At 43.2% G+C, this 16,921-nt stretch overlaps 2 protein-coding genes across 9 annotated transcripts in view; one reads left to right on the forward strand and one right to left on the reverse strand.

Annotated features, from left to right (window-relative positions):
• nsd2 (nuclear receptor binding SET domain protein 2) overlaps nt 1-771 on the reverse strand; it is a 53,929-nt gene extending 53,158 nt beyond the window's left edge. For 2 of the 5 annotated variants that reach the window (XM_042343152.1, XM_007900386.2), the window contains exon 1: nt 694-771. The gene's annotated coding sequence lies outside the window, so the exon portion shown is untranslated. Of the gene's footprint in view, nt 1-287; nt 386-693 lie in introns of those variants that run through there. The other 3 variants (XM_007900385.2, XM_007900387.2, XM_007900388.2) reach the window with 2 other exon arrangements.
• Nucleotides 772-1,717: 946 nt separating this feature from the next.
• The window catches only part of letm1 (leucine zipper-EF-hand containing transmembrane protein 1), a 29,114-nt gene continuing 13,910 nt past the window's right edge, over nt 1,718-16,921 (forward strand). For all 4 annotated transcript variants that reach the window (XM_042343159.1, XM_042343171.1, XM_042343165.1 and 1 more), the window contains exons 1-5: nt 1,718-1,834; nt 9,823-9,880; nt 11,630-12,089; nt 13,678-13,821; nt 15,258-15,395. In XM_042343159.1, coding sequence (XP_042199093.1) covers nt 1,753-1,834; nt 9,823-9,880; nt 11,630-12,089; nt 13,678-13,821; nt 15,258-15,395 — 882 coding nt within the window. In that variant the 5' untranslated portion in view covers nt 1,718-1,752. The remainder of the gene's footprint in view (nt 1,835-9,822; nt 9,881-11,629; nt 12,090-13,677; nt 13,822-15,257; nt 15,396-16,921) is intronic.

The following is a 16,921-nucleotide window of genomic DNA, read 5'->3' on the forward strand; positions in this document are numbered from 1 at the left end:
CTCTGTAACTAGTGGCCACTCTCTCACACTTGGGGAGTCAGCCACCAGTTTTCTCCCCCTTCCTTCCTTCCTTCCTTCCTTCCTTCCTCCTCCTCCTCTCTCCCTCTCTCTCTCTCATTCCGTCCCTCCTGTTCTCTGCAATCCCTCACGGCCTCGAGAACCACACGTCCTTCCCCCCTCCCCCCATCCCCCCCCTCCATCACCACCAGAAGTTTACAAACAAGTTGTGTGATCAATTATTACATATCTATTTTTTTAAAAAAAAATACCAGCAAAAATAAAGAGACCTGTTATCCTTGCATCCTCAGCGGGGACACTGTACTTTCAATAGGGTACAGTAAGTAACTCCTCGGCTCGGCTCGGCTGCCTCCCCCCCCCCTCCTCTCCCCTCCCTCCCTCCCGCAACGAAGCCAATCAGCGCGAAAACCCAGGCGTCTCATTGGCTGCGGACACGGCAGAGCCGAGAGGGAGAGACAGTTTTCTTTGCTGCGTTCACACAACATTTGAAAGGAAAATAAAAATTCATCGCCGCCTCCTCCCTCCCCCCCTCCACTCCACTCTCTTTCTCTACTCACTCACTCACTCACACACGATAAACTCAGGCGGCCTCTCGGTTCCCCCCCTCCTCCCCTCCCCTCAATGTATATTGATATAGAAATACGAGCGTGTTTCGAGCACCATTTTTTTTCTTACCGGCTGGTGTCTCCGGGGATGATGATGATGATGGCGGTGGTCGGTTGGCTGGTGGTGAAGCAGAAAAGGGGTGATGGAGGGGAGAGGGGAGGAAGGAATTGGGAGGAGAGGACCGATTTAAAAAATATAGATATTTTGATATAGAGTATTACAATGGTATTGACGAGGGATGGGAGGCGAGGGGGGAGGGGGGGAAGAGAAATAAAACCGTAGCGCGCGTGACGTCAACCTCGGAAACACACACACACACACAAAAAAAAGGCGGAAGATTTTTTTTTGCCCTGAAACTGATGGAGAGAAAAAACCGCCAGTTGGTCGCGGGGAGGGCGGGGGAGCGAGAGGAAACGGGGTTGGAGGGGGGGGGAAGGGGGTGGGGAGCGCGCGCGCTCAACGCGGTTTGAAAAAGTCAGGGCTCGCGTGATTGACGCACAGACGTTGACGTGGTGGGTGGCATTCACAAATTGGCGCGAGATGGCAGTTGGCGCTCTACGTATGGACGTACGCATGTGCGTACCCGCGGACGGTTGGATCCTCCCCCTCTCTCTCTCTCTCTCTCGCTCTCTGTAGCGCGCGCGCGCGCGCAAGTTTTGCGCACGTGCCCTTCTGTTTCCGATCGAGTTCAAGCGAAGCTCCCGCTTTGGTCCGCGCGCGCGGCGCCGTCTCTCCCCCCCCCCCACCACCTCGACGTAGGCCACTTGTTGCGCATGCGCGTTATCTCGCCTGCTCCCCCATCCCCAGCCGCTGTTGCTGGAGCAAGCGGCGGCTCGGCGCGCGTGCGCACTGTGCTCGGTGCGGCGCCGCAGTGCAGAGTGGCTGCGCCCTGTTGACTTTCGAGGGCGAGTCACGGCACAGGCTGGGAGCAGCCGGCTGGTTAAAAGGACAGCAAGAGAGGTTTGAGGGAAATGGTCGTGCAACGTGCTGAGTCACTCAAACGTGGATATATTTCGAAGAAGATCTAGAGTTCCTTTTGTATTTGAATTATCTCTGACCCTCTCTCCCCCCCCCCCCCCCCCCCTCTCCTGCCGTAACGGCGTCTCCGCGGCGAAGGAAGAAGAAACCATGACCTTCATGTTGTTGTTTTCGAGCTGTCGCTCGTCTGTGTTGAAAGGGCCGAAAGTCTGGTGCGGAAAGATGGGGAAAGGTGAGTCCCGCTCCTTTACCGGGAGAAGGAGTGCTGTGTGCGCGTATGTATGTGAAACGTGAATTTAACTTGAACTTCACCGTCTCGCACGCGAAGCTCCCCGGGCGGCTCGGCTCGGCCCGGCCTGGCCTGGATGCTGACTGACCCGGGGTGGGTGGTGGGGGGGGAGGGCCCGGCATCGCGGTGGGTCCGGTCCATCTGCTTATGAGATTGGGCTGATTCTGAGCGGACGTGGGGCGAAAATAAAGTGAAATGACGATGCAAATACAATGTGAGCGTGTAGGCCCGAGCCTTCACCAGGACCCGTCTTTCTCTCCCCCCCCCCCCCCAACCCGAGCAGCGGGAGCCCCGCAGGGAAATCTGCAAATTCACAGCAGTGGCCGAGTCCCGCCGCGGTGGCGCCGTCCGCGGTAACGTTAGTACGTGTGACCGCTACAGCGGTGTCGTTTAACGCGTTTGTGTTTGTGGTCCCACACACTGTACTGAAAATAGTCCGCGCAGATTGCCTTTGAGGCGGGTCTGCGTGGACTCGGTTGCTATGGTGCTTGCGCCCTTCTCAACCCGCCCGCCCGCCTTTTTTTTGCCGGGAAAGGCCATGTCTCTTCCGAGAAACGCCGCCCCCTCTGCTCCCCTCCCTGACTGACACCGCGCACCCCCCGCTACTGCCGTGCGGTACGGCGCCCCCTTTCCCCTTCGTTGCCGAGTTATCCGTTGAGTGTTTATCTCAAAGGTTGACCCCCGTATCTCCCCGGTCGCAGTCTGGGCCCGAGCCGAGTCGCCGGGGCCCCGGTGCCGTTCGACCGAGTCCCCGACGTGTGACCCGCAATTTTCTCCCGTGTGACCGTTTCGTTGGGGGGTGTGCAACAGGGTTCAAAAGTGATGGCGGGTGCGAAGGTGACGGCCCCTGTGCTGTTGATCAGTGACAGTTCGTATGACTGGGAATCCCATCAGCGGAGTGTCAGTGCTGATCATTGCAGTATTTAACCGGGATGAGTAATCAGTTTTAAACGACATCTTATATAATGTGTTGTGCAATGTTAAATATCGAAGTGACTTATGCAAATGACTCCATTTTAGGATTCACTAGTTTTTTTTTAACCCCCCCCCCCCTCCCCTCCCCCACTCCACACAGCAAAGTAATTGCTTTTGCTGAATGGTAATTTGGGATTGTATATACAGTACTTCTTATTTGCGAGAGTATTGAATCTGGCTTTCAGATGTTATGATTGGCATTTACTGGAAGTATTGAGGGAAATCCCTGGTTGTGGCATCCTGGATTGCTTTCATCCCCTCCGCTCCACCATCGGTGGTCGTGCTTTCAGTCACTGTGCTCAGAAACGATGGAACTCTGCCGCAATCCTCTGTCTTGTCCCCTCTTTTACGTCTTCAGATCACCCCTGAGTACCTTTCTCTTTGACTGTGCCTATGGTCTCAAACCCTCGAAGGTCGCTATATCAATGCTTGTTGTTGTTGTTGACATAATGCAACATTTGGTGAAGAAATACAACCAAATGTATTGAAAATAACTTGTCGAGATCAATTCAGAAGATCAGAACTCATAGATTAATTGCAATTATGTCGTCTGTTGAAATATTTGCTTCAAGAATAATATTTGTTACATTTCATATAGCATCTTTCACGTTGGGAGGACAACATACCTTCCATTTATATAGCATCGCTCAACTAAGGTAGTGTCCCAGGCTGCTCCAAAGCACTTCGTAGGATACACTCACTGTTTTGTGAGTGATTACGGTAGCCAGTTTACACACAGTGACGTCACACAAACAGTCATGAAGTGAGTGACAGATTTTATTTGGATGAATTTGCGGCCAGGACACTGGGGGAGCGAGAAACTCTTCTCTTTTCGAATAGTGCCCCAGGATCTTCAAGGTTCACAGACAGGAAGTGAGAACCGCACCTCTATGGCATGTGCCAAATTAGTAATGCGATAGGACTTAAATATTAATACCAAATAGGTTTATTCATTTTTCAGTACTATTAAAGAATGAGTTGTATTCTTAATCTTCCCATTTTATTTAAGTTTCCATGACAAGAATGCACAAGATTCCATGACCAGTTTCTATGACAAGAATGCACTTCAGTTTGGAAGTATCTAAATTGTAATATTTTGTATTTGTATTTTGAAAGCATTGAAACATTTTTTTATTTACTACAAAAGACCAAAACTCTTCTGGTCAATGAAATTATATGATTTTATTCCCCTTAATTATACTTTTAGGATGTTTTGCTCTTATTCGGGTTATTTTTTAAGTTGATTGTAAAGATTAGAAAGCTTGAGCTTTTGGATTCAGTGCCCTAACCTCTGGACCTCCCTCACCCCTTTGTTCCGCCTCCTCTCTATCTGTCTACAAGTCCCACCTTAACACCTATCTATTCAATCACGCTTATGGTTTCCTTCACCTCTCCTTTGCTCGGTGAGTGACCCTATTTTCCTCTGAAACAATATTGTATGTGAAGGGTCCTAAATAAATGCAAGTTATTGGAATTCTGAGTAGATCACAATCGAGGAAGTACTTGGATTTTCAAATCTTCAGTTGGAACTTTATTATGTGACACGGAGCAGATTCGTATTTACTAAGTTAAATGTGGGCACTCAGCATTTATTACACTCGATCTTTGCAGCCTGGATTATGATTTTAAAGTGGTTTCAGCAACAACTTTAAATTATATAGCACCTCTCATGCAGGGTAGTGTCCCAGAGTGCTTGGATTTCAGTTGTATAATCTGCACAACTGCAAACTATTTAATGTTTTTTGTTGTAGTTTGTATGAACCATGATATGAGATTAACAGGGAGTTTGAAGGGAGTTTCTCCTGGCCAACAATCCCCCAAATAACAAAACCAGAGAGAGCTGGGAAAACTCAGCAGGTCAGGCAGCATCTATGGAGAAAGGAAAAGGAAAGTGGGTCAACATTTCGGGTCCACAATCCTTTGTCAGAACTGGGCATGTTGGGAGGGAGAGGTTGTTTAAGGACAAGTTGAGAGGGGGAGGCAGGATAAGGAAGACAAAAAAAGAAGACAAAGGAGAGAATGTGTTAGTTGATGGGTTAAAGAGTTGATAGAAGCATAAAACAAAAGGGGGTTGAAACCAAACTGGGGAGAAGAGATGTTAAAGTGCACTATTATTACTGGGACATTGCTGCGTATAAAACTGGCTGCTGTGTTTCGCCCGAGTATATATTATTGCTTTTTAATCACTCCCCAATATTATTCTCTATTTTAATGCCCAAAATCACACTGTTTCCTGTAAATCTCTGCAGGTATTAAATAAATAATATAAATAATCCTTGCATTTGATATAGCACTTTTCACGTCTTCGACGTCTCAAAGCACTTCACAGAATATGCTGTAAAGTGAATTGACTGTATATTTGTGGGTGAATGCGGCAGCCAATTGCGCACAGCAATGTCCCACAAACAGTCATGGGTTGAAAATGACCAATTTATTATTTTTTGTTTTGGAGGGATTATTATTAGGCGTGTGAAGTAAGGAAACTTGCCCAAGGTTTTGTCCTGCCTAGAATTGAACCCAAGTGTCTCGCTTGCAAAGCGAGTGCTCTAACCACTGAGCTACAGGACTTAACTAAGTAGCAGTGTAATCCAGCATCCTGTTTGCTTTGTTTAGTTCTGCCTTGCCCCATTTGGACATAACGATTGGTGACCCAACCAACAATCATACTCCAATACAGTAATATATAAGTGTTATTTTTGATCACTGAACATTTCCCTGAAGACTAAAACATTGCAGGAACTTCATCTGGAGTCCTGTGTAATGCCCCAGACATGTTGTATCTGGGGTCCTGCACGTACAGTAGTTCAGGTTGCCATAATACAGGGCACTCATGTTATTAAACAGCTCATTTACAGTGCAATTTTGCAATGGGTGTCCTGTGAACCCGTGTTTTCACTTTCAGCATAGACTGAAAGCAGAACGGGCTCCCCTGGGAGTCGGTGGAAGCAGAAAGTGTTGATTCTTTCAAATGCAAATTAGATAGATTTATTTTAGGAAAAAATACAGTATTTAAGTAGTTCAGGACATGACGTGTCCATGTGACTGCCAGGATGGTGGAAGGCGAACTGGGGTGGACCTTGTTTTTTGTTTAGTAATTCTTATGTTCCTATGACTGGCAGATAGATGTCTGGATGATTGAGCATTGCTCTCCCCCTTACTGCTGCTGGGAAGGGGGCTGGGAGAGATTTCTTTAATCTCTGTATTTTCATTAGCGGCTTCTTTTTACTTTGAGTCCTCCAGTTTTGCTTTCACAATTCAACTTGAATGAATGCTTCTTTAGAATTTTAATTTATAATTTTAAAAACTTGGTGCACTTTTCCCTTCCATCCTGGTTTGTTTGCAGTATTGAATTTGTCCGCTTCATGATTAAAGACTCCCAAGTATTAGAACAGATTTTCTTAGAACCCGATGCAAGTCTTTATTTTTCATAGGCTTTTTGCCCTATTCTTCCTGATATGAATGGCATCAAATTCAAGATCCTCATCCTCACCTACAAGGCCATTCGTGGCCTCGCTCCCTCCTACCTCTCTGACCTACTATCCCCCTACTTAACTGCCCTTACCCTCCGTTCCTCTGGCTCTGGTCTGCTCCACATCCCCCGCCCCAACCGCCCTACCATCGGTGGCCGGGCCTTCAGCCCCGAGGCTCTGGAACTCCATCCCCCAGTGCCTTCGCCGCTTCCTCCCTTTCCTCCTTCAAGGCCGGTCTCAAGACCTTTCTCTTTGACCGAGCCTTCAGCTCCTCTCTCAACTCTCTACCCCCCCTCGCTCCCTCCCTTCCCTCACCCTAACCATTTCCCCCCTCCTCACTCCCTCCCTTCCCTCCCCTCACCCTGACCATTTCCCCCCTCCTCACTCCTTCCTTCCCTCACCCTAACCATTTCCCCCCTCCTCACTCCCTCCCTTCCCTCCCTCACCCTGACCATTTCCCCCTCCTCACTCCTTCCCCCCTCACCCTGACCATTTCCCCCCTGCTCGGGTCCTGACCCAACTGTTCAGCGCCTTGGGACGTCCTCCCGACGTGAAAGGCGCTCTATAAATGGAATCTTGTTGTTGTAGTCAAGCCTAGATGTAATAAATGCATGAATAAGGGTTTTGGTGGCCTTAAGAGAGAGGCAGTGGAGGAGACACGGAGGTGGGGGAAGACTGAATGGGTCATGGCACGGATGTGGGGTAGAAAGAACAGTTGAGGGTTAAACAAGGCGCCAATGTTTCTGGACTGGCTAAGCAAGATGGAGTGTGCATCCATGGATGGTGATGCTGCCAGTGCCTGAGGTGTGGAGGTGTTGAAGGGATCCAATCAGGAGAGCCTCAGTCTTGTAGATGTTCAACTGGAGAAAGTTGGCTCTCATCCAGGACTTGATGTATGACAGACATTTTGTAGGGACAGCAGTGATTGGAGTCGAGGGCGGAGACCGAGAGGTACATTTGGATGTTATTCACATACATGTGGAATGGTGTCTGTGAATGATGTCACCAGGAAGGAACATGTAGATGTTGAAGAGGAGAGGACCAAGGACAGAGCCCTGAGGAACACCGTACAAGATGATGCAGGGGCTGGAGGAGAAGCCGTTCATGGAGACAAAGTGGAGGGTATGAAAGATAGGACTGAACCAGTCAAGGACAGAACCATGAAGGTTGGGGTGAGAGGCGGCAGAGGAGGTGGATAGAATGGTTGACAGTGTCAAAGGCAGCAGAGAGATCAAGGAGGATGAGGAGACGGAAGGAGCACTGGTCGCAGATGGACAAAATGTTGTTTGTCACTTTGAAACCCAAACTGTTTTTGTGCTGTGGGCAGCGCAGAAACCGATTGGAACGGTTTGTGAAGGAGCGAAGCTGGGAACACCGACTCGTTCCAGGACTCTGGAAAGGAAATTAAAAAAAAAAAACTTTTTTTAAATGTTGTCCTGAAATAGTCAGTTATATAATAATATTCCTTGCATTTGATATAGCGCTTTTCACGTCGGGAGGACGTCCCAAAGCGCTTCACAGAACACACTGTAAAGTGAATTGACTGTATATTTATGGGCGAACGCGGCAGCCAATTGCGCACAGCAATGTCCCACAAACAGTCGTAGATTGAAAATGACCAATTTATTATTGTTATTGGTTTTGGAGGGATTATTATTAGGCTCTGTGTGGAGTAAGGAAACTTGCCCAAGGTTTTGCCCTGCCTGGAATTGAACTCAGGTCTCTCACTTGCAAAGCGAGTGCTCTAACCACTGAGCTACAGGACTCCAAATTACGCAACTTCCTCCTCATCATATGCTTTATGATGTGAGGAGGAAGTTGCTATGAGATCATAAAGCGAGTTTTTTCACAATGGACAATGAGCGATGTTGAAACTGCACCGATTAAAAACAAACCCATCGTCATTCTTGGTGTAAGCCCACACAGTCTGATTGTTTTGGGATTTTTCTTTAACACATTGAGCACCTGGATCACAATAAGTAAACTTACAAGACCCCTCATATTATTAGAGTGCAGTTGACTTGCTGGATAGGTTTAAACATCGCAGGCTTAAACGACCGTAAGGTTGAAACCGAACTGAAGACGCAACAAAAGATTGAGAAGGGATTTGGCAATATAATGATGGAGTAGAATTGGATTAAAAGGTAAACTCCAAAATCATGGCTGTTCGCGTGATGATGTTTTCAGAGATCAAGATTAACATGTACCTAGGAGTGTTACAATGGTTGGAGTTCCTTCAGGGGATAGTGTTGTATTGAGATGGCAGTATTGCACTTTGATTCACAGCGGCTGAATGTACAGGGAAAATGACTACGTGGGAGTGATGCAAGTTATAAATTACGCAAATCAAGTTTGAGGACCTTGAAATTAATGGTTACTTTTTAAATAATAAAAAAATTGTGTGTGCGCGTTGGATACCATTGGTATTGGCAGCCAATGTGCTTTGTGCTGGTGATAAGTAGTGTTTGTGACATCCTCATTGTACCGTCACACCTTGAGTGACTGCTGTGAAATTCTATGCATTACAAAGTTGACCACGAGGTCTTTGCATTTATCCTCACTGAGGTATTAATTTTGATAGAGTTCTTCAAATTTTTCAGCTAAAAATGTAGATATTTCTTTCCAAAATCTTTCTTTGCCTTTCTAAATGTGAAGTGCTCCAGGACCTTTTATAATTTCCCATTCTGTATAGGAATTGCTCCTGGTCACCTACTTGAAAAGAACTGTATAGGGAAACACTATTATGTTCAGGTAGTCTTACATGATCAGAAAGCTAAATTTATTTACTAGTTTGAAAGGCACTGTTCATTAATTGAGCAGAATTATCCCTGCACCATGACATTTATTACAAATCCATGTCCAACAATACTGACAGTTTTTCTAAGTCTGTTTCTCTAGTTTGTCAGTGCAAAATCTATGCCAACATAGACAATGTGCATTATTCTGTGTTAATGGAAAACTCTTCCAAACATGTTTGAAGTGAATGTATTTATTGGTATGCTTGGTATTGCATGGCTAAAGAATGGCACTTTAGTTGCAGAACAGATCGATTTCAATTACCTCGCCCTTACTTTCAAATCACTTCACGCCCTGGCTCTCTGATCTGCTCAAACTCCACTAGCCTTCTTTGTTTAGCTGACTCGGATGTTATACCAATCCTTCATCCCCTACACCCCACCATTGGCGGCTGTTCTCCTCTATGCCCTGAATTTCTGGAGCTCCAGACTCAATCCCTCTGTTTTGCCCCTTTACCCGTCTTCAAGTCACACCTGAAGACTTTCCTCTTCGATTGTGGCTTTGGCCACCTCCCCTCTTTCCAGCTTGGTGTCAGACCACAATGCTATTAAGTGTAAAGTGTTGTAATAAAGTGAAATAAAATGTATTGTACACCTTAATAGTTTTTTTAATGTGTGTAAAACTGCTTCAGGGTTGTGTAATTCTATGGACAAAATTCATCTTAACATTTTATTCTTTTTCCTGTTATAGGTGGTTTTGGTGACATTAACTGTGTCAACTGCACTGAACTAAGGTTGACAAGTTACAGGTAAGGAAATAATATCATGTACAATTAACAATAAAAGCAGCAAAATCGATGCCCACTTCTCACAATATAAGCATTTTACAAATGTTTTTTTCTTTTAGTATGTTTATATACTTCCCCACACAATTTCTCCATACAATATACAACAACTGATGGGTATTCTCTGAGTTCTGTAAAATCTATTGGAGCAGACCAAAGTTCTCTAATTTAATAACATTTTTCTAGTTGATGAATGAAATATTCTATTTACAGAATGGGTGTTCTTAGTTACTCTACTTATAATGTGGGTCCAAAGTTGAGAAACTTGAAATCAAGCCAGTTATTATTATGTCGGTATTCACTATGTGACTAAATAGAAGCATAAAGTTAAGGTTAGTATGATGAATCTTGAGGGAATTGGCTTTGTAGAATTACTAAGAGTTACTAAAAGATGGAATTTCTTCTAATTCCAATCTATTCTAATTAGTAACTAGATGCTAGTTATCTAGAAAAATGTCATTTTGTCTGTGTTAGGATTCTGTTTAGCAGAAATTAAAGTTAAACTGTGTGCAGATAGAGCCCCAATAACTGTTTTATTTGTCATGTTGCAAGTGTAAACACTTGGTTCCCTGCCATTCTTTGACTGTCCAAATAGTTAAAAAATATAAGTAATTGTTTTAAAAGGTCAATATTCAACCTTACTATTCGTAAGTACAACTGAAATTCACTATTTCCCTGTTTTGGATCTTTACTGAGTGCTGATTTATAATATATATATTTATAATTGCAATATCATCAGAATTGAAATTAAAGCGGTCACTATTAAAATTGCTGATTGAGGAGGAGGTTGATTGTTGGAACATCACTACAAAGGAGGTGAATATAAATTACAAGGGTACAGCTTATTCAGGAAAGATGGGAGAGGTGGAGGGGTTTTTATGTGTAAGGAACACATGGGCAAATCAGGCAAACAATAATCCTTGCATTTGATATAGCGCCTTATCACGTCTTCGAGACGCCTCAAAGCGCTTCACAGTGAATTGACTGTAAAGTGAATTGACTGTATTTTGTGGGTGAAAGGAAGCTTGATGTGATTCTGTCATTGTTGACTCTTTGTTTTCCTTTCTCAAATGATTCTCAAATAATTCTGAAGCTCTTAATGGTTAGTGAGGTGGTTTTAGTGGAATCCTGGAAGCAGATTGCTCACTCTTTTGACTTTGAATTGTAGATGGAAAATGAGGAGAAAGCATATTTTTTGTTATTAAAGATTTTTGTCATTAAACCACACATTTTGTACATTCACTATTGCTGGTTGGGATTGAGCTATACTAATAAGATAATCAATAATATTTATTCATTGAAGTTAAAACCAGTTTGCACTGTTAATTATAGATATCCTGACAAGCGGTCCCATGATACAGCTTGTATTGATTCTGCACAGCTGTTCTGATGTGGCTTAGCCTTATCTAGGTTTACAATGTGAATGAAATGTGTGTGCCTAATGGTATCTTAATTGAATGTGCTGTGAGGTTTGGGTAAGAAGCATCTATTAAATGGTTTTAACAGTCCAGAAAAGAGATCATATACTGAGTGAAGTAGTCTATTCAGTGAAGCGCTTTGAGACGTCTAGAAGACGTGAAAAGCGCTAAATCAAAACACAAGGATTATTATTAGTCATTTGACGCTGTTGTTTCATGGGTGAAAAAAANTCACTTCTATTTATTTCTGTTGAAATTGCTCTAACTAATTTTTTTNCTACCTTTCCTTTTGCAGAAATGCTTTGTTCCGAAACTGCAGCACAGTGTCTGCAAGCAACAGTTCTTTGCATATAAGGGACCGCTATAGCTACTGCAGAAGAGGCCCAAAGCGTTTGTACTGTGGGGTGGTGGGGGCTCCCCTGCCATGCACCTCTGCTACCAACATGAATTTTATTGGAATGCCATGTGTTTCAATGAGATGGTGGCACTCTACTCATCAGCTGTATGATGACTCCAAAGTCGAAAAGTCTCTAAAGTCCTTGAAAGATAAGAATAAGCGTCTGGAAGAAGGCGGTCCCGTGTATAGCCCTATAGAAGCTGAAATTGTGCGACGGTCTCTTGGTCAGAAGGTTGCAGATGAGGTGAAGCATTATTACCATGGCTTCCGCTTATTGTGGATTGACACAAAGATAGCAGCAAGGATGCTGTGGCGGATTCTGAATGGCCATACTCTGTCGAGGAGAGAACACAGACAGGTATGTGTATTCTAGATACAGCTGGATGATCCAACTAGCATCCCGAGGGCTGATTTCAACCCCCCCCACCCCCGCCTCTATTTCACCGGGCCCAACTGCTTCCTCCATAACCCATAACTCTTAATTGCCAGCAACTGAACACTCCTCTTGAATTGGGTGATTTGAGTGAAATGACATCCGGTCTTATTTCATCGTATTAGTAAGGGAATAACCACTCTTGTTCGTGAAATAATGTGAAAGGATTGAGATGATGATAAATGCTGGGTGCTTGTTTGTAACTGTTAGCAAAAAACAAATTAGATTAGTCTTAAAATAACTTCAGTCTCTCTCTCTCTATATATTACATATAGAGAGTTAAATAGTGTCAGTGTGCAGTTTTCCATTATTTTTGCAGTTCTAAAGTAAAATTAGATTTATTGAGGGCAGAATGTAGGTTATCTTTTTGTTTAGCGTTGGTGTCTTTTGGGATGTTTTAAAGGGTTAAAAGAATGTAATGAGTTATTCCACTTGTAGGAAAATAATATGGTGTGCACCAGAAAATTAAGTTTCCGTCATTTTGTAAAGAGTTCCCACTGTGTTGAATTAATGGGGTAGAAAAAATTCTATACAGTACCAGTATGTTCTATGCCATGAAACCCTGTTTTTTTTGTATTCATGCCCATCAACTGCTGAAAAGACTGAGAGAGTCATGATAAAAGCTAACGTGTCATATCACCGAATGAGCACAACATGCTCTAGTTATTCAGCAGCTGAGTTTCTAGTGGGGGTGCCAGTGTTCATTGCTCTTTGTTGTATTAGGTTAGGCTCAGCTGTTTATTTATCTTGCAAGATAATTAAAAGCAGCCCAGAACAGGTATGTATGAAGCATCCAGGTGAGATGTGCTTCCAGGAGGAATGTTCTTCCATTTCAGACGTTGGCTTAAATGATTTTCGTTTAAAAGCAGACTGTTCAAATTGCTTATTCAATGTACATGGAAACCTCCAGTGAATGCTGTGTAAGTCCCTTTTGCTATTGAAAGTTGATTATTTCACAAACCTAAAGGAAGGCATTATGGCTATTCGAGCAGGGAATTTAAAAGATGAAGGGAATTAAATGTAGCATAGCATAATTTCATAACTACAAATCGTGAATTCAGTCAAGACCATGTGATTCTGTTGACAAATAGCCACTCAAAATGTTGACCTATATTAAATGGGGAAACCTTTTGTGATCAATTTTGTATATTTTGCATGTGTAATTGCTACATTTAATCATGGGTCACTCTGGGGGGAGGCAGGAGGAAGAGTTTGAAACTTTCAGTCAAAGACTCTTGCTGTTAAAATAAATCATGTGGGTGATGATGATGATATCTTGCACCTTGGAACCAGTAAAATATATATTTTTTAAGTATACTGTGGGATCATGCTTTTTGCTGGTTGTATGCATTTTATAAGTCACCTACAATATGTTCATTTTTATCACTTTAGTACAGGAGATTGACTTTATTAAGAATGTTCATGTAATTATGATGAAGAAAAATGTAATCATACCTGGAAGTTTAATCAAATGGAATTTTTTAAAAATTGTGCATTTATCTTTTGTTCACAGTTTCTGAGGACATGTGCTGATCTGTTTCGTCTGGTCCCCTTCCTTGTCTTCGTAATAGTTCCATTCATGGAACTCCTTCTTCCTGTTGTAGTTAAACTTTTCCCCAATATGCTTCCTTCAACTTTCGAAACCAAATCAAAGAAGGTAAGAATTTGAAAGCTTTTAATTTGTACACGTAAGTTTGTTTATGAAAACATTTTTAGTTAAGTAACTAAGTATACGTCACTTCTGAACTTTCCTGAGATCAAGTAGCCTTAGATCAGTTTACAGAATTCTAAAATTGCCCGTTTGTTTCTTTTTTTTTCCTCTCTCTGTCTCTCTCCCCCCCACTCTGTTTCACGCCACCCCACCGCTCCATCCACTGTGCTGGCTCCTCTGTGTAATATCACTAGAGTAGCCTGTTCCGGGAGCACATTGCCCCTGGAGCAATTTATCATTCAACTTTATTTCTCCCTTAAGAGTTGTTGAGAGTAAAAGATACATTTGGCATGAAAGATGATACCAAGCTTCTTGAAGATAGCTTTGGGAATGGAGGCGATCAGGGGAAGTAGTAAGGCTAACAATTTAATTAAGTGAAGAAGGATTAAGAATGGGGCTGTTAAAGGTGAGACATAAGAACTGTTTGTTGTGCTTCAAAGAGCGATGAAGCCGTCTTTGAAGAAACTCTTCTGATTATCATTGCCTAATTCAAGAGCATGGAGGTGCTGAAGATTTTGTTACTGCCATTGCTCTCGGTGAGGAGTAAATGTCACAGGCACTGGAGCTGCTATGATCTGATTAATGTAGAGTGGAATCAGTACAAGAGTATATATAGAGTTGGATGATAAGGAGAGCAGGTCAGTGGTGTGGAACAGAAACAAAGCGGGAGAGAGCATGCATTCTTGTGGAATTTCTCAGTTGATGGAAAGTGTCTGGATAAACTACCGGCTTCAGCCAGCTAAGGGAATTTTAGAGGAAACTAGATAGTCTTGAGATACCCTCCAACCGTTTAGAAATAGACGGTGCACGACTGGTTTGGAGATGTGCGATGTGGTGATAAATAAGAGTAAAGTTCATATGACGATATCAGGGATGAGACCTTATAGTTATGCAGTGAGACAAATAGACCTGCAGTGACCAAATCATCTGGAACAGGATGGCCAAGTTGTGATATGCGAGCCGCACTACGCATGGGTAAAATAGTCTGGCCATCCCTGATCTTCTGCACTACTGTGTGAGCTCAACTTTCTGTCTTTGGGTTTGAATGCATAACCTTCTGAGAGAGCGCGCTATCATCAGACTAGATTGACACCTGGAAAGGTGTCTATTAGTGTTTTTCTAAATTATTAATTTTTTTGTAGATTAAATAAAAGGAGGCTATTTGGATTGGTAAATCAGTACAGTGATTTTGTGAAGTATAATGATTTCTACTTTGTATACATTTTTCAATACTTTAAGTTTTCTTGTATTTCACTTGCTAAAATGTAGCAAGCAATCTAAAGGGTTATTAGCATTACCAATTATGAAGTTATCTGTTATTAGGTAATAAAATTCAAAAGCTCCCAGATAGGTTACAGCACAAATCTTTCATGTGTTTACAGGAGGAAAGGTTGAAAAAGGAACTGAGGGTAAAGCTTGAGATGGCAAAATTTCTCCAAGATACAATTGAAGAGATTGCCCTGAGAAATAAAGCAGCCAAAGGAGATGTCACAAAGGACTTTTCTTCGTTTTTCCAGAAGGTAATTCTCTGCTTTCATCAAAATCAACCAAACTGTACTTTAAGCTTATACACACCAAAGTACTTATTTTTCGTATGTCAGCTAACTCTGGGACACACCGACTGAACGGTGCTATATACATACAAGTTGTTGTCTAGATTACGATAATTATGATTAATAATAATACTAATAATCCTTGCATTTGATATAGCGCTTTCCACGGAAACTTGCCCAAGGTTTCGCCCTGCAATCCTTGTATTTGATATAGAGCCTTTCATGTCGAGAGGATGTCTCCAAGCGCTTCACTGGATTTACTGTGTAGAAGTTTATTGACTGTATTTTGTAAGTGAACAAATATATCCATCATACAGTCAGTTTAATGTTTAGAATTGACTTTTAGCATATTAGCGATCAATGGTCCTCTGCTAGAGTTTGTGCACTCATTGCTATCCAGTGATCTCTGCTACAAGGTATGTGTTTATGGGGATTAGGTGAGATTAGAATCGGGCTCAGTTGTGATGCTTTTCAGTCTTTTAGATACAATACAAAATTATGTTTGTAAAGCGCCTTTCACGACGGGAGGAAGTCCCAAGTCACTGAATAGTCAGGGATTAGGACCTGAACGGGTTGGGGTTAGGATCAGGGAGGATGTAGGGCAGAGTGGGTAATAGGATGGCCGAAGGCATGGTTGAAGAGGAGGATCTTGAGGTGTGCCTTGAGTTTCAGAGGGTGGGGGCAGAGAGGCTGAAGGCCTGACTGCCGATGGTGGTGCGGGCCGTGCTGGGAAAACGGAGCCTGCTGAGTGGAGGAGCGGACAGGTTGATAAGGGGGGGTTAATAGGTCAGAGAGGTAGGTGGGGACAAGGCCGTGGAGGGCCTTGAAGGTGAGTACATTAATTTTGAACTTGGTCCTCTGAGGGATGTGAAGCCAGGCGAGGCTGGGTGCGATGGGGTCACAAAGTCTGGTGCGGGAGAGGACACGAGCTGCAGAGTTCTGCAGATGTCCACTGTACTGATTTGACATATATAATAATCCCTCCAAAAAAACAAAACAATAATAAAATTTGTCATTTTCAAACTACGACCGTTTGTGAGACACTGCTGTGCGCAATTGGCTGCCGCGTTCGCCCACAAATATACAGTCAATTTCACATACAGAAGATGTGAAAAGCGCTATATCAAATGCAAGGCTTATTATTATAAATACAACTTGGTAAGGTATCACAGATGCACATCAAACCTTATCTCACCATTAGGAAGAAAATGGATATAAGGTGTGTGTATGTATGTGTATATATAAATATATATTATACTATATATATATATATGTTGGTAGCCTGGCAGCAATAAAAAGTGAATTTCTTAATAGTTTTCTTGTTTATGGAAATGTAATTGTAGGATTTTCAAAGCAGGTTTTCAGCAACTTTGCTGCTCAGCTACTCCCACCCCCACCAACAAATAGCTTGTGCTCCCTGTCAGAATGATTTTCCCCTCAGTGCAGTGAACATGTGCAACGGACTTGCAATGAAAGTAGTTGATCTGTCAGTT

Source organism: Callorhinchus milii, unplaced genomic scaffold (genome assembly GCF_018977255.1).
Source record: "Callorhinchus milii isolate IMCB2004 unplaced genomic scaffold, IMCB_Cmil_1.0 Scaffold1, whole genome shotgun sequence".
NCBI lineage: Eukaryota > Metazoa > Chordata > Chondrichthyes > Chimaeriformes > Callorhinchidae > Callorhinchus > Callorhinchus milii.